This window comes from Rhinoderma darwinii, chromosome 12 (assembly GCF_050947455.1).
Source record: "Rhinoderma darwinii isolate aRhiDar2 chromosome 12, aRhiDar2.hap1, whole genome shotgun sequence".
Taxonomy (NCBI): domain Eukaryota; kingdom Metazoa; phylum Chordata; class Amphibia; order Anura; family Rhinodermatidae; genus Rhinoderma; species Rhinoderma darwinii.
This window is the reverse complement of record NC_134698.1, coordinates 49,811,464-49,829,364: the sequence shown is the minus strand read 5'-3', so window position 1 is coordinate 49,829,364 and position 17,901 is coordinate 49,811,464. Positions and strand designations below refer to the sequence as shown.

The window sequence follows — 17,901 nt, the reverse complement described above, 5'->3', positions numbered from 1 at the left end:
CTGGGCATAGTCTTGCTCTTCAAGTCGTAACTTAAGGGGGGGGGGCAGGACCCTGCTGTGATTTGTGGGGAAGAGGAAATGTCTCTGGGACAATGTATACTACTGGAATAGTGAAGGTGGACACTGCTGTAACTATCAAGGGGAGTTCGGAGATTACTGGGGGTGCAAAGATGTGTAAAACCAGTCTCATACATCCCCATTCCAGCGTGGACTTGTCCCTGCACAATGTCATTACTGACTCCAAACTTTTGGCACTAGCTAGCCCAAAATTACCTAGCCTAGACCTTCCCACCTAAGCAGGTGTGGTCCTGCAAGCAAAGCAAAGAAAAGGTCCTCTGCAGAATATTTATTTTGTCATCAGTCTCAGTTACAGCTGACAAGTATAACATGACATCACCATCAGTACCAGTTAAAGACTGAAAATTCAACCATTGTACAGTCTATGATCAGAAACGTTATATCTTTTCCTGGTACAAAGCATGTGAATAAATTTCTTGTTGAGTTAGAAGTCAGACATCCTGAGTTATAAGCTTGCACCAGATCACAGAAAAATAAAATAACTGAAATCACGTAAGACAAAACATCAAAATAGATCACACCATGTGCTGCCAGCGACGGCTGAAATAAATGCTGCCATCAGCACTGAGCCCATACAGATGGAGGGAGCTGCCCCATCACATATGACTGGGAAGTAACTGTTCTAGGTCTGTGTCCTCTAAAACCGTGACAAAATGTAAAATCTTGTGCAATATTCTACGACATCATGAAATTATCAGTAGTTACAAACATCAGACGCACTAAGTAATTACACGAGTGTGAGATGTGTTACCGCCGCCAAGCGGTGTGTATTTAAGATGGTCGAGATCACATGCCCCAAACAATTTCGCAGCGTAAAAATCACAGATCGGATAGATCTTTCAAACCACAAAATTCCCAATTTAAAAGCTGCTTTGCGGGTTAAAAAAAACAAAAAAAAAAACGAACTTCAATAAGCAATAAATAAGTAACTATACAATCTTACTATAAACTGTATTAACCCAGCATTCATTTCAGTTTAGACCTACTTCTATTAAATAGTTTTCAATTTACAGTTAAAACTTTCGAAGCATCAAAAACGTAAACACCTCCAGGGTCAGTCCGACGAATAAAACACCAGAGATTAAGACACAATTTGGTGTATTCTTTTCTGGCAAGCAATAATTAAAATTTAGCTTAAAAAAAAATAAAAATCCTAAGACTTGAATCGAACCATTGAAAGAATAAAATGAAACCTCACATTAGCTATATATGGAACAAATGAAAGATTCAGTTCAATACTGAGAAGAACGGTCTCCCAAAAGGTAGAATACAAGCCGCATTACCCGTGTGTACAGTATGAAAAAAAATAATCAAACGTTCAAGTTTTTTTCTTTTTTGTAGGTTCTCAAAACAGCAGACAGATGGTCCAGTCATACACAACAACCTACGAGAAAAAAAGATTAGGCCTCCCGCTCAGAAGCGTGGAAAAATTCAGGCCGTAGGTTTTAATCTGTGGTCAATTAGTTCAACGTTATCCGTGACCAAAATAGAATAGAAAGTCAATAACAGCTTTTACCAACTCCTGAATAGACCAGGAGACATCCGTTCCAAAAGGCGTCATTCCAAGCGTGCAAGGTGCTCCTGACAAACGTAAAAAAGAACATAGTCCTGGTCCATCGGCTTGCATGTAAACAAAGCTTGACCCAGTCTTACAAGTCTAAAGGCTTGGTGGCCGGCAGGAAAGTTACTCTTGCTATTGGGTTCTTTGGTGATCCTCGGTAGCGATTCTGCTCCCTACCAGACAAAATGCGCTTTGCGTTTTTATTCGGGGTATTTAAAGAAAGACCAGATTTCTTGCAGATGGCTCGAGATATATTCTGATTGGTCAGATCCTCCAAGGCAGTATTTTGAGGGTTTCCAGTGTGACTGACAGTGCTGGGTGTATTCTGTAAAGGCTGCTTTGGAATCCTAAAGTTTCCTCGAAAAGAATGATCCACGGAGGATTCCAGTCTACTGCTATTGGTTAAAAACATTTCAGATGACAGTGATCCGTCAAAGCTAACTGCTTTTACCATTGGGGAGCCGGCAGCGCTTTCCTTCTTGTGACCGTTGCTCACTTGTCTTTTTATCCCAGACATTGAATTAATGCGACGAACGGACTGGCGTACAGGAGTGCGTTCAAATTTAATGGGAGACTTCAGTTTCTGGACGGCACTTTGATCATTTATGCAGAGTTTATTGAAGTGCTGTATGTGGTCAGACACCCTGCTGGTTCTACGATGAGGCTTAGGAAGAGGGTCTTGATCGCCCTTAAACATAGTTGGAATAGACACTCCCTTTTGCAGCTTAGGCTCCGATACGGCCAATGTGTCCCGTTCATGGCTAGTAACTGGACAGAATGTCTTACTCGAGTCCCCAAGTTCTTCCATGCTGCATTCCACTTTCTGTTGTGCAAATACTTGGTCACTGATGCAGTCATTTTCCTCCACAATCTTCAATAAAATGTCAGACGCTTGTGTGATGCTGTCCAAGCTACTGTATCGTGTACTGGATTCTCTCTCAAGAAGGCATCTCTCCTCTGTATAGAACTCACTTTTGGATATGCACTCCTCCTCTTGGACAGCAATATGCTCATTGTCTATACCGGAACCCTGAATATCAGCATTTACAAGGGACTCCGTGATAAGTTCAGGACGGTCGTCTACTTTTGCAGACTTTGAACGTTCAACAACCAGATGAAGATCGCTCCCCGATTCTGTAAACGCCTTTGTGATCCTCTGTACAGTGTTCTGTATTTGTGACTCCCCTTCATCATAAAGGGAAGAATTCTGATGCACTTCAGAGTTTGCTGCAAGAGATATCAGCTGTTTGGGCATGGCTGGGGGTTTCCTAGTCACAAGAGCAGGCTCAGAATAGTAGTTTTCAGCATAATAGTAGCCACTTACAGGAGTCCCCGTGTCACACAACTCACTAATGAGATGAGGCCCAGTCCAAGACAGGCGTTGACTGGAGTCAGATTTTTTGGGGGTTAATAAGTTTTCTTCCGATTTGCTTATCTTTTTTGAGCCTGTGAAGAAATCAGAAAAAATGCCATTAACAATTGTGGAAAGAGCTAGAAGATTTTACTTTTCGTATATAATTAAACGTATAGTCCTAATGTAACAGTTTTGGGATTTATGTAGAGGACATGGAGAGGAAATATTTTACTTAAAACATCCGGTAACATGTAGTTATTGGCACTAACATGGCTGGTTAATGAAAGAATCGACAAAAAATGTTATAGGTCTTCTTTTTTTTTTACTATTACAAATGGTGGGAAGAACCGTTGGAATATATGCACTACAACTGGAAGCATTACATATGTCCTCTATTAGTTTTTCAACCTTTTTAAGCCATGGACCCCCGTAGTGCCAAGAAGTTCCATCCAAGTACCCCCAAGAAAGCAATAGGTTATAAGACTCTGGTCACTCTGCAGATCCCTCCAGATTTGATGGGAAGAATAGTGCAGTATGCAGAACTGTTCTCCTAATCAAATTGATAAACACATTGACAAACCCCTGCCAGACCCCACTACAAGTAAATGGGGCCCCTCAGAAGTCCTTGGTATCTGTTGCCTGACCGAACCAGCACTGCGTCACGCGATTCTAATCAGAAGACTGAAATGAAAAGGATAAGGAGCCAGCGGCAGAGCCATCACAGAAGAGCCAGCAGCGGGACGGGAGCGGGCTTCTTGTACTGGTCTGGCTTTAAGAGCGGATGTGCCTACTCTTTAAAGCATGTTAGCTTGCACCTCAGTGACCAAGCAACAAGCAAGAAAATCCCCTGAGCCTGTGGCAGGTACACACTTGGGTATCATGCCACAGGTTGAGATACACTGCCCATATGACCCAATACTTGGAGATCAGCCTTGTTGCGAGCATAACCGCTAAAAACGGTGGTGTTACCAGCATCCACCATTTATCATCCCTTGGTGAGCTACAACAGGAGACAACCACGTCACATTGTCCAACAGAGTAATATGGATTGCTCCACTAGTGAAATAGTGTAGGGAATGTGCTCAGTCCACTTGCAGGTCCAACCAATATATCTATAGTGACACCTATGAACACAATACAGCACCAAACATACCATTGCCACCAAGGCTCTTCCATTTATGTGCGGTTTATCCAAGCCATAAATTCAGCAAGAAAATGAAAAGCCCCATTGGCCAAGTCAAACTAAAATTCCAGGCCCACAAAACGGGGCAGATATACTAAACGTGCCAGAATTCTGGTGCACATGCCGTGTCACATTTATTAACCGTTTTAGAAACTTTGTGCCTCGCTTGTGTCCAACATGTCTAGCAAGATGTGCCAAATTAATTATACAGCATGCACCACCATTAATTATACAGCATGCACCACCATTAATTATACAGCATGATAAAATTGGCGTATCTTCTGACACCGTATTAGCAAATCTGTCCACTAAGTTTAATTAGCATCAGTTGGTAAAAAAAAAAAAATGTACTTTCCAGCAGCGATGTTATTCCACAGTGAAATACGTATTCTCGGTCGGGTACATTGAAGATTTCAATAAATTAAGCTGTTGAAAAGGTCATAAGAGGTGAAGTATCCGAGTGCACCTAAGAAACGGCTAAAGTTGTTGTACAAGTAATCGCTCTTCTCTCCTCCCACAACTATTGCTATAAGAATTTATAGCAATTTTGTATTGACATGTAAAATGAAGACTTACAATTTATTTCCTTAGTTATGACTAGTCCATCTCCGAGTCAAGTGTCCATACTACACATCCTCCTCATTCTAAAGCTGGATGTAGGAGCCCGTCTCTTACCTGTACTTACAAATGGACTGTCAACTGGTGAAGAAACCACATCAGTCTGGCTTCCAGAACTAGGAAGTTCTTGTGAGTTTGCAAGTCGCCAGCCAATGTTTTGGGACCGAATTCTGGATGAAAATCCAGTGCTCTGAAAAAAATCCATGGAGACCGTTTAAAAGGTTTTATAAATCTGTCCAAAACAGAGAGACCCGTTTAGTAAGAGGTCAAAGAGAGTCTTTCTACAGAGTAAACCTCCATATGGAAGGAAGGATGCTCATCAATTACAAGTAACGCATATACTGTCTGTTCTAGGCTTGTTTTTTCACAAAACCATTTATTGCACCATTATAAAATTAAAAAGAATTTGGGTTTTGTTTTACGGCGTTCACAGTGCGGTAAAAACACGATGTTAATTTTCTTCTGACAGTCAGTACTATTACAGAGATACCAATTTTTTTTTTTTTCATGATGTGCCACTATTACAAAGAAAAACTAATTTGTCAAAAAAATTATCATTATTCTGACAGCCATACATTATTTTTTTTTTTTTATGGGAGCGGTGTGAGGGCTCATTTTAGGCGCAGCTTGAATTTTTATTGTCATTATTTTGGGGTACACACGATTTTTTGACTACTTTCTATTCCATTTTTTGGGAGCTAAGATGATCAATAAACAGCGATTCTGGTGTTTTTTATCTTTTTTACGGCGTTCACCCTGTGGGATAATGTTAGATTGTAAGAGTTCACACTTTTACAATTGCAGCTATATCAAATATGTTAATTTTTTTTAATTAAAAAGAGATAAAAGGGTACTTTTTTTGATCTTTTAACCCCTTGGCAACATGCCACGTACTATTAAGTTGCTTTCACCAAGGGAAAGTATGGAGTGAGCTCACGGGCACTCCATGCTCGGCAGGGGACAGCTGTGTTATACAGCCAACACGTTACTCCAGCGGGCAGAATCAAAGTTCACTTTGATTCCGCCCGTTTAACACCTTTAATGCCGCGGTGAATCATGACCGCGACATTTAAAATGTTAGAATCAGGGGGGTGCCCCCTCAAACAAGTGATCGCGCCCCCACCCCTGCGGCGCGATGGGCCGTTTACAATGCTATAGATTAGTACGACGGTAAATCATGCGAGCGATCCAACGATTGCTGGTTCAAGTGTCCTAGGGGGACTAAAAGTAAAAAACTGTTAAATGAGGGTGTTTTTTTTAAGTTTAAAAAAACAAACAAAAAAAAAAAAAAAGCGTGTATTACAATCTTAAAAGATACAAAACCCGTTTTGCCCTAAAGTAAGGTTCCAAAAAATAAAACAAGTTAAGTTGGCATCGCCGCGTCCGTAACAGACCGAACTATCACAATATAGCGTTGTTTAAACCGCTCGGTGAACGCCGTAAAAAGTAAAATTCTAAAAACACGCAAATTTCAGTTTGTCTCCTTGGCACTAAAAAAAATTAAATAAAAAATTAAATAAAAAGTGATCAAAAAGTCGCATATACCACAAAATGTTATCGGTGAAAACTACAGCTCTCACAAAAATTAAGCCATGACCGCTAAATTGACGGAAAAATAAGTTACGGCTCAGAATTTATTTTTTTTTAGAAAATAGTTTTGTTTTTTTAAAGTGGTAAAACATAAAATACATAAACTTGGTATCGCCATAATCTTATCAACCTGTAGAATAAGGCGCACATGTAGTTTGTACCGCTCAATGGACGCCGTAAAAATGGCATAATCACAGTTTTTTTCCCCTATTTCACCTCACAAATATTTTTTTCAGCTTCCCAGTACATTATGCGGTACAATAATTGGTGTCATGACAAACTACAACTTGTCCCGCAAAAAACAAGCCCTCATACAGCTACGTCAACAAAAAACAAAGACGTTACGGCTTTTGGAATGCAAAAACGAAAATTAAAAAAAAACGGAAATTGGCCGTGTCTCCAAGGGGTTAAATAGTTTTCTTTTTTGTACAGAAGTAAAAATATTTTTTTATATTAAAGCAAGCGATCGTTAAATAGACCGCAAGATGGCAGACTTCAGGATCTTCACAAGACCCCAGGGCTGCATGACAACCATTGGCAACCCAAACACAAATCGTGGGGGGCCAGTGGAGTGACAATGTGGGCTCTCTCCACTTTCGAACTACTTCGATGCTGCGACGGTATTGACCGCAGCATCTAATTGTTTAAACGGCTGGGATCGTAGTGATCTCCGATCCCGGCTGTTACAGTGGAGGTGTTGGCTGTAACATACAGCAGACACACGCTGGGTATAAAGCGGGTTTGGTCCGTTCTATACCCCCTCCCCCTACCCACTATGATGTACAGTAATGTCAAACGTCGGTAAAGAGTTAATGCAATAAAACAGTTGATGGACTTAGTGGTCTACAACAGCAGTTTAATCAAATGGAAGAGATGATATGTAATAATACCAACAAAGACCAGATACCACGGAACGATCGGCACTGGGGGTAAACAAAAAAATAAAAAAAGGAGTATGTGTATATTTTTATACGCCATAACGCTAATGGATGATTAGAAAACACTTGAAAACCCTTGAGCAATTATGTTAGCACCGCTGTAAACAGTTTTGCTGTTTAGAGGAGCTATATAACTGACCTTCCTTTGAGCTAGTTGAGAATCTGGAGCATTACATTTGTGGGTTCGATTAAACTCTCAAAATGGCTAGAAAAAGAGAGCTTTCATGTGAAACTCGACAGTCTATTCTTGTTCTTAGAAATGAAGGCTATTCCATGCGAGAAATTGCCAAGAAACTCAAGATTTCCTACAACGGTGTGTACTACTCCCTTCAGAGGACAGCACAAACAGGCTCTAACCAGAGTAGAAAGAGAAGTGGGAGGCCCCGCTGCACAACTGAGCAACAAGACAAGTACATTAGAGTCTCTAGTTTGAGAAATAGACGCCTCACAGGTCCTCAACTGGCAGCTTCATTAAATAGTACCCGCAAAACGCCAGTGTCAATGTCTACAGTGAAGAGGCGACTCCGGGATGCTGGACTTCAGGGCAGAGTGGCAAAGAAAAAGCCATATCTGAGACTGGCTAATAAAAGGAAAAGATTAATATGGGCAAAAGCACACAGACATTGGACAGAGGAAGATTGGAAAAAAGTGTTATGGACAGACGAATCGAAGTTTGAGGTGCTTGGATCACACAGAAGAACATTTGTGAGACGCAGAACAACTGAAAAGATGCTGGAAGAGTGCCTGACGCCGTCTGTCAAGCATGGTGGAGGTAATGTGATGGTCTGGGGTTGCTTTGGTGCTGGTAAAGTGGGAGATTTGTACAAGGTAAAAGGGATTTTGAATGAGGAAGGCTATCACTTCATTTTGCAACGCCATGCCATACCCTGTGGACACCTCTTGATTGGAGCCAATTTCATCCTATAACAGGACAATGACCCAAAGCACACCTCCAAATTATGCAAGAACTATTTAGGGACGAAGAAGGCAGCTGGTATTCTATCTGTAATGGAGTGGCCAGCGCAGTCACCAGATCTCAACCCCATAGAGCTGTTGCGGGAGCAGCTTGACCGTATGGTACGCAAGAAGTGCCCATCAAGCCAATCCAAGTTGTGGGAGGGGCTTCTGGAAGCATGGGGTGAAATTTCTCCCGATTACCTCAGCAAATTAACAGCTAGAATGCTAAAGGTCTGCAATGCTGTAAATGGAGAATTCTTTGACGAAACCAAAGTTTGAAGGAGAAAATTATTATTTCAAATAAAAATCATTATTTCTAACCTTGTCAATGTCTTGACTATATTTTCTAGTCATTTTTCAACTCATTTTATAATTAGAAGTGTGAGTTTTCATGGAAAACACAAAATTGTCTGGGCGACTCAAAATTTTTGAACGGTAGTGTATATTTAAAATCAGGAACAACTTCAACTTCGATCAATCATTTTGATCATTTGTATAGTTGATGTTTTATGTAAAATCCTTTTCTCAACTAGTCCATTAGTATATGCTTTAGCCACTAGGAGGTGTGACACCAAAAATAAAATAAAGTGTTGACGACTCCTACGGTATAAACCCTTTCTACAGGCACAGAGTTAGTCAGTCTGAACAGAAGCAGTACACAAGGTAAATAGAACAATATCAGAACCAGATAATAAAACCATGTCTAATGTACAACCATATCAATGTCCTAACCCCAAAAAAAAAAAGTTGGAGTGGACGAGAGAAGGATTTTACGGCGAGTACTCAAAAAAATCCTGTTTTCTTGTTTGTTTATTTGGGGACACAGACCATGGGACATTCCAAAGCAGTGCAGATGGGTTGGAACCGACAGAAAAGGACGTAGTCTACTCCACAGATGAGTGCAACACCTTGCGACCAAGGAAACTATCTACGCGGTTTGATCCTGTAGAATTTGGTTAAAGTGTGCAAAGACAACAAGGGAGTCAGGCGACTTGTAGAGCTAAAGAGCCAAAACCTGATGGCACACAGTACATTAAGCACCCTAGTGAAATGGGCCATAACCCGGAACAGGGGTTCCTTCCCTGAGTCAGTAGACCTTGCGAATAGTCAAAGAGTGTTTGTAAGCTTAGTGGCCTACAAAAAGTAAAGCGGAATTCTGACTTTTAGGAAATCAGAAGGCAAATCCAATATCTGACCCCTTCTAAAGTAATGCAAGGAGCTGGAGCAAGGAAAAAAAGGTGGACCCTCATAATTTTTAGATACATCTCCCAAGTGCTGTGTTAAATACAGTGAAGGAAATAAGTATTTGATCCCTTGCTGATTTTGTAAGTTTGCCCACTGTCAAAGTCATGAACAGTCTAGAATTTTTAGGCTAGGTTAATTTTACCAGTGAGAGATAGATTATATATAAAAAAAAAAAAGAAAAAGAAAATCACATTGTCAAAATTATATATATTTATTTGCATTGTGCACAGAGAAATAAGTATTTGATCCCTTTGGCAAACAAGACTTAATACTTGGTGGCAAAACCCTTGTTGGCAAGCACAGCAGTCAGACATTTTTTGTAGTTGATGATGAGGTTTGCACACATGTTAGATGGAATTTTGGCCCACTGCTCTTTGCAGATCATCTGTAAATCATTAAGATTTCGAGGCTGTCGCTTGGCAACTCGGATCGTCAGCTTCCTCCATAAGTTTTCGATGGGATTAAGGTCTGGAGACTGGCTAGGCCACTCCATGACCTTACTGTGCTTTTTGAGCCACTCCTTTGTTGCCTTGGCTGTATGTTTCAGGTCATTGTCGTGCTGGAAGACCCAGCCACGAGCCATTTTTAATGTCCTGGTAGAGGGAAGGAGGTTGTCACTCAGGATTTGACGGTACATGGCTCCATCCATTCACCCATTGATGCGGTCAAGAAGTCCTGTGCCCTTTGCAGAGAAACACCCCCAAAACATAATGTTTCCACCTCCATGCTTGACAGTGGGGATGGTGTTCTTTGGGTCATAGGCAGCATTTCTCTTCCTCCAAACACGGCGAGTTGAGTTAATGCCAAAGAGCTCAATTTTAGTCTCATCTGACCACAGCACCTTCTCCCAATCACTCTCAGAATCATCCAGATGTTCATTTGCAAACTTCAGACGGGCCTGTACATGTGCCTTCTTGAGCAGGGGGACCTTGCGGGCACTGCAGGATTTTGATCCATTACGGCGTAATGTGTTACCAATGGTTTTCTTGGTGACTGTGGTCCCAGCTGCCTTGAGATCATTAAAGTTCCCCCCATGTAGTTTTCAGCTGAGCTCTCACCTTCCTCAGGATCAAGGATACCCCACGAGGTGAGATTTTGCATGGAGCCACAGATCGATATCGATTAACAGTCATTTTGTATGTCTTTCATTTTCTTACTATTGCACCAACAGTTGTCTCCTTCTCACCCAGCGTCTTACTTATGGTTTTGTAGCCCATTCCAGCCTTTTGCAGGTCTATGATCTTGTCCCTGACATCCTTAGAAAGCTCTTTGGTCTTGCCCATGTTGTAGAGGTTAGAGTCAGACTGATTCATTGAGTCTGTGGACAGGAGTCTTTTATACAGGTGACCATGTAAGACAGCTGTCTTTAATGCAGGCACCAAGTTGATTTGGAGCGTGTAACTGGTCTGGAGGAGGCTGAACTCTTAATGGTTGGTAGGGGATCAAATACTTATTTCTCTGTGCACAATGCAAATAAATATCATTTTGACAATGTGATTTTCTGTTTTTTTTTTAAATATAATCTATCTCTCACTGGTAAAATTAACCTAGCCTAAAAATTCTAGACTGTTCATGATTTTGACAGTGGGCAAACTTACAAAATCAGCAAGGGATCAAATACTTATTTCCTTCACTGTATGTGACGAAGAGGGCTCTCGGGCCCTCAAAATGGTTTGGATCACCCGCTGCAACAAGCCCTGAGCAGTGTGCATTGAGTTTACCTGCCATTAGAGTGGAAGAAAGAACCCGAGAAAGTTTTTAGTGCATGAAAAAGAGAAGAGTCTGTCAGGAGGAAGGTGTACAAACTCTATATTGTACCCTGAGGAGACTACTACTCGCACCCCGGCGTCCGAAATGTGAGAAAGCCCGACAACCTTGAAGAATAGAAGTCTGCCCCCCTACCCGAGTGGGGCACATTCTGCTGCAGGCTTAGCAGGAGGCCTGATCTTGGAGTCCTAGTGAGACTGCTGACCGTGGTCGGAGGAATCTGCGAAAAGAACGCAAACGTACCTGCCTGGGGTAAGAGATGGGTGCGCCTTAGTTTGAGGCAGGCGAGCGCTCTTTTACCGGTGGTGCCGAGAGGTCATCCAGCCAGACCACAAAGACGGGAGCCAGGAAAAGGTAGAGCTGTAAAGGAGCGATTAGAAGCAGTGTCGGTAGACCAACACTTTAGCCACGTTGTCAAACTAGGGAAGAGGACGCCCAGGCCTCAAGCCGAGCCGCATCAAGAGAAGCTTCGCAGAGATACCTGGTAGCCTCTGACAGCTACTAAGAAAGATTCACTAGATCTTAAGTAGGTCCTGAGAGGTGGCTATGGCAGAGTTGGCAAAGCCATTTAGTAGAGGCTCTGCTAACCCAAGCAAAAAAATAAAATAAAAATTAACATTGGACGCAAAGCTGAGCCGGCGGCCTCAAAAGACACTTTGGAGAAAGAGTCAATGCGGCGATAGAAAAGTATTGCAACAGGTGGCGGAGTCTGCCATAGGGCGTTGTGGACTTTTCCTAGATGGGAGGCGAGAGGATCCACCACTGGAGAAGTAGCCTATTTGAAAAAAACATCTTCTGGGCACATGAGGTCCAGATGAAGGGTCTGGGCGAATTGCTTATTAAGATGTACCCATTCCTTGGTGACTGTCTTTACCAGCTCGGAGTGGAAGGGCATATGAGGTCATCTGGGGCGACAGAAGGTGATTGATGAGGTAGATGAGTCCCCATCAGTAACATGTAAGGTGTCACTGACTGCAGAGATGAGATGATTCCTTTAAGTGGACAGCTTGGAGGAATGCTCCTCATCCAGCTACCAGTTGGAATCCGAGAGATCACCCTCGGACAAAGGCTACCTGTGAGAAGAAGAGCCCCCAGAGAGTTGGTCGGCAAGGTGAGCCAAAACGCCCAACATGGACTGGGTGGCATTTGAGAGATCACCAATGACCCTGGAAAAATGGAGTTGGCCCATAGCAGTTCAGCGTCAGCACGAAGCATGGTTATGGATGGGGAAGGCTGAGATTGAGAAGAAGGGTGAGCGTCCCAATACGCTAGGCTGGAATGCATCACACAGAGGAGTAGGTGGACGACATGAGAATATTTAGCCACATGTGGAAAAGGCAGAGTAAGCTACATAAGATGCTCTTCGGGAGTACTCCCCTATGGTGTCTGTCATGGCAATATAGGGGGTCACTGCGTTCCTCAGTTGCAACTGGGAAAAAAACTAGTGACTGAGTTCACACAAAATACTGCAATAGGCAGGGCTGTAACTCCCTAAAATGGTGTGTAGGCCACATAAGGTTACCGAGAGTGTTCTAGGTATATGCTCCCCGACTGTAAATTACTGCTTCACTGTCGGGGAGCTTAGGAATGAAGGAGGGGTTGTCAAAGGCAGATCCTACTCCTTTGGAGAATGAACAACGCAGTCCCAGCACCAACCGCCCTGGCGAGGTCCTGTGATGCTTTGTCTCCACTCATCTGAGAGAAAGAGAGCAGGAGAAGATGACCTGCCCCTTCTCCCTGCTGAGATTGTGCATAAATCACTGGCCAGTTGCAGGGCGCGAGTCCCTCCCCCATGGGGAGCCGAAAAGGATGCCGGCCCGCAAAGGAAAAATGGCGGTCTGGCGACAGGAGTGATCATGTACCACCGAAGAAAACCCTCAGAGAAGAGACTATGGACCACTGGGAGCGACATTGTAGTACCTCCAGATGGAGTGCCAGGGAGAGTAGTGCACTGAGAAACAGCGCCCAACTTGAGGTCAAGTGTCTCCCATTAGCATGGCAAGGTTGTGGGGGAGAAGCTTTGCAGGAGGCCATGGCAGGGCAGTGGTGTGCACTACTCGCCTGTCCTGAAGTCAACTTGATCCCCAGTATGTAGAACCAGTAGGGAAGTCCCCCCTCTGTATGCCAGCTACTATGTGATGCGGCACGATCCTTTGGCTGGTGGGCGACAGAAGAGCTTGTGCTCTTGTCCCTCTTACCTTCAGCATGGCAGGGGGACAATAGTGTGACATAACACTGAGCACCCGCCAGAAGTTATGGAAAGTTGGAACAGCGTCACCCTTTACCCCACTAAAAGGAGAGAAAGAAAAAAAAAAAAACAATAAACTAACAGAAAAGCAATACAGCCTGCTGTATCAGCAGCGGTGTCTGCCTCCTACGGACAATAAGCTAAGACGGACTATCTCAGTGCCTGTAGTAGGGGTACATACTTGTAGGAGTCGTCAACCCTTTTTATTCTCGGTGTCAAGCCTCCTAGTAGCAACCGCATATACCCATGGTAGGCGTCCCCCCAATGAGACGATCGAAAGCTTTTTTTTTACATTTACAATGAAGTGTAAAATAATAAAGTTTTATAAACATAACATCAGCTGCATTCTCCACACAAAAACGTAACTTAAGTAAAAGATTAGCGATATATTCGGCTAGCATTAGGTTTTCATTGTAAACTTACCACATCCTTGCTACTTTTTCCTAGACTGAATCTTAGACGAAGTGATCGGCGCACCATCTCGGTCCGGCTTATTTTAGGAGAGAAGCAGCCTGTTTTTCCAGATTCCACTCTGATTTTTTTTTTTTTATAAGAACATAAAACAGCAAGTACATTAATATGAGGAGTTTGCTAAACCCAGGAGGATGACAAGTGACAACATAGCTATTAAAAAGGATTTACCTTTGCACTTTTCTGTTGTCTCGTCTTTTGCTGCGTCTTAAATTGCTGACCGATGGTGAGAAAGAAGGGTCTGATTCAATAAAAACACAAGGGCTTCCATCAGCCAGAGCTAAACAGGAGGAATAGAAAAAGTCAAAATGTATAGGCCTTGCTTCAAATGCAAAAGAGGGAGATTCCTTTAAAAATAGGGCAAGAGAAAAACTGTGAAGTTCACCATAGAATCCAACAACGTCCCTGTTTTTTTTGTTTTTTTCAATGGGCCTCTGAAAAACGTTAGTTATGCACATCTGTCTAATTTTTAATAAAATTTCCCCCAATGTCTAAACCAACCTCAAGATTTTACAGCGTATCCTCTAATCCAATACTTCTCAAACTGTGAGGTCCGTTTTGTTGAGTGATCCAATGCTACTCCTACTGCACAGGCCTCACTCTGGCCGCCTCAGTATCCAATAAGTCAAAATAATGGTGATTTTGTCCTTATTTTACACGTTATATAGAGTTTAAGATAAAGATTTTATGAACATATAAGAAATATTTAGAATTTGGACATGGACTGACCACTGGTGAGGCACAGGAGTCACAATGTTGCTGACCGGGCACCAGTGGAAAAAAATAAAACCTGGAAAGAGTATTTTCAGTTTGTGAATCGTTTGTGCTGCCGGCGGCTCATAATTGACGTAGGAGACAGAGCGTCCGGCTAGTCTCCATTGCTCCGGTATCTACATGCTATAGCACTGGCAGCTGTTCTAATGTGATACTACAGCGTCAGGGGCTGTTCTGGAGACGGAAGTCTAGGAGACTAACTCTCTCCTACTGCAGAGTATGGGCCGCCAGCAGCACAGACTATACGCAGTCCATGCTGTAGTTAGAAGCGGAATCACCAATATAAGTTACATAGAAAAACACATGCAGGACAGATACTACAGAAATGCTGTACATACAGCACATGTTGCTTCCACACACTCCTAGATTATAATATACATAGGTGGGCACACAATGGCACTGGGAAAAATGCCAGATTGAGTCTGATTGCTTACTATAGGCAACATTGATCAAGAACGGATACGAACACTTTATCAAAGTGGATTTTTGAATACCAATTCAATTTTTTTTTTGTAATTACCAAAAATACGTAACAGGAAAAAAAAAGCAACATTTACCAGAAGCTGGTGTTGAACGTTCACCGAAAAGACTGCTCGGCAACAGTTCAGAAGTCAGATTCTGTTTAATGGATTTCCTCTTCTTAGTAGAAACTCCCTGCGCGGAGTCCATGGGCAGTTTTCTTTTGGCGCTTGGTGTAAGAATGAATGGCGTTACCATGGAACTCAGTACTGGGAGGAAAAGAATACACATGGTTTTCAGATATGTAATCTGTAAGTTTGGGAACATTTGCGCATTCTAGAAATATTCCACATTAGCCATGTTAGAAGCCAGCATTAATCTTGGAAATTTGAAAAGCGGTTAGAAATTAAACAGAAAAAAAAACACAAAGCCTTTCTATGCAAGGAGCTCAAGCTCAAGGCAAAACGCGCTCATTCTATCACCATGCGGTCAAAGAGTGTTTTAATGGGTGAACGGCAAAAACTTGAAAAGGTTTCACATACATTGAAATGTTTATTTGAGTAAATAAACTCAATGAATGCGGCGTAATGTAGTGACAGACGCGCAGATTTCAGGGTTAATTTGTGAGGAACTTACATGAGGAGTCTGGAGTATTTAGTAAGTGGCCACTAGCGCCATACACGTTCTGCTAGCTCTGCCTATTCCACTGATTCACAGATGTCTCCCGAATAGTAATAGGGAGACATCTGTCAATGACGAAACTGGGTGGAGCTAGCGAGAAGTAGGTGGACCTACCGATTCATCTCTGCCGATGCTGCCCGGGCTCTTCGTGTAAGTTCCTCAGAAATTGGTGAACATTAGCAGATAAGTGACTGTCCACTGAAATCAACATGTCCATCACAACATTTTGCTGCCCTTAGTGTGTGGAAAGTGTGCATGACCGGTTCCCTTCAAGTGTTTGTTTGCATGAATGGTATAATTACACTTCGTGTACAGGCGGCATGCTTACTAAACCCAGCCAAACATGCATGACTTCCCTGTGAGGTTATTTCGTTAACTAGACGTATTTTGATATAGGAAATGTATTTGAAACCCTTTATTTCTTATAGCAAGATATACAATGCCAGCAGCCTCCATCCTATGAAGTGTGGGTTCCCACCAGTTACCTACCGGTCCTGTCTGTCTGAGGAGTAGAGGAAGGTGTTCTATTAGTTTTAAGTTTATTCAATGCTCCACTAACAAAATCTGAAATGCAAGACATAAACTAAGTATTCTTTCATAAATGAAGGCGCTGCACAGAAAGTCTTTGCACCCCTCAGGAAGTGCGCAAAGTTTGACTAAGCATATACGTAAAACTGGGCAAGACACAAGCGCACAGACGCGCTCACGAATACAGATCAACTACGGAATACAAAAAAAAGTACAGACCATTATATGGCACTTCAAGCTCAGGAAGTTGTCAGGCCACTAATATGTCACTGCAGTAGGACGAGTGCCTAAGTCCCAATGAATGAATTCATAATTTTTTGAATCTGCAGCATGACTTGATCTACCACTTCATTACTATGGACTTAAAGGAGAGATATATATATATATACACACACACACACACACACACACATATATAGATCGCTCTATCTATCTATCCACACACATACATACACTTTTGTGGTTGACATTAAAATGGATTTAGTTTTTGCGCTGCAGAGTCCAAGTACAGAGTAGACCCTGCATAGCGCCGCCGTAAGCCGAATCCATTGGTCAGCTGGACGGACGGCGCAGCTGAAAGCGGCTCCTGTGTGTCTCTAACATTTGATGTATCCCGAATACCGAGCAAATCCAAGTTGATTATTCCATTGGTTTGGGTTATATTCAATGCTAGAGGCACACAGGTGCTGCTGTCAGCCAAGCAGTCAGGCCAGCTGCCCGACTGATTCGCTTTACAGCGGCACTATGCAGCTTCTGTTGCGGGTGCATGCATGGAAGCAGCAGCGCAAAAAATACATACATTTTTTTAAATAAATGTCACATGCAAAAAATTATATAAAAACATTTAAAAAAAGGCTACAAAAAAGGTTTACAACGCCTATTTAATGACAAGCCTATTTTAAGCCTCATTCAAAGAGCTATAACTTTTTTATTTTACATAACTGTATAAGGTCTTGTTTTTTCTGCAGGACAAGTTGTATTTTTTTTTTTTAATAGCACCATTTTGGGGTACATATAATTTATTGATTAACTTTTATTAACTTTTTTTGGGGAGGGGGGGTAATAGAAAAAAACAGCAATTTCGCCCCTTTTTTTCTGTCCTTAACTTGCACCGTTTACGGTGCGGTATAAATAACTTTATTCAGCGGGTTGTTACGATTGCGACGATACCAATCGTCTCCATATTTGAAGAGACTATTTTTCCACCAATGCAGCTGTTGAGGGCTTTTTTCATTTTTGCGGGACGACTTGTAGTTTTTATTGGTACCATTTTGAAGTACATGCAACTTTTTAGCAAATTTTTTTGAAGGAAGCAGAAAACAGCTGTCTGGCATGTTTTTTTTATTTTATTATTTGCGGCGTCCGCCAAGCGACTTAAATAACGTAATAGTTTTATAGTTGGGGTCGTTATGGACACGGCAATACCAAATACATGTAACTTTTTTTTTG

At 42.2% G+C, this 17,901-nt stretch overlaps 1 protein-coding gene across 3 annotated transcripts in view; it reads right to left on the bottom strand.

Moving 5' to 3' along the window:
* Positions 1–337: 337 nt before the first annotated feature.
* ARHGAP11A (Rho GTPase activating protein 11A) overlaps positions 338–17,901 on the bottom strand; it is a 43,633-nt gene continuing 26,069 nt past the window's right edge. The window contains exons 7-12 of one of the 3 annotated variants that reach the window (XM_075844425.1): positions 16,414–16,488; positions 15,342–15,512; positions 14,182–14,290; positions 13,963–14,071; positions 4,852–4,984; positions 338–3,085 (exon numbers count right to left, since the gene is read on the bottom strand). In XM_075844425.1, coding sequence (XP_075700540.1) covers positions 1,728–3,085; positions 4,852–4,984; positions 13,963–14,071; positions 14,182–14,290; positions 15,342–15,512; positions 16,414–16,488 — 1,955 coding nt within the window. In that variant the 3' untranslated portion in view covers positions 338–1,727. The remainder of the gene's footprint in view (positions 3,086–4,851; positions 4,985–13,962; positions 14,072–14,181; positions 14,291–15,341; positions 15,513–16,413; positions 16,489–17,901) is intronic. The other 2 variants (XM_075844426.1, XM_075844427.1) reach the window with 2 other exon arrangements.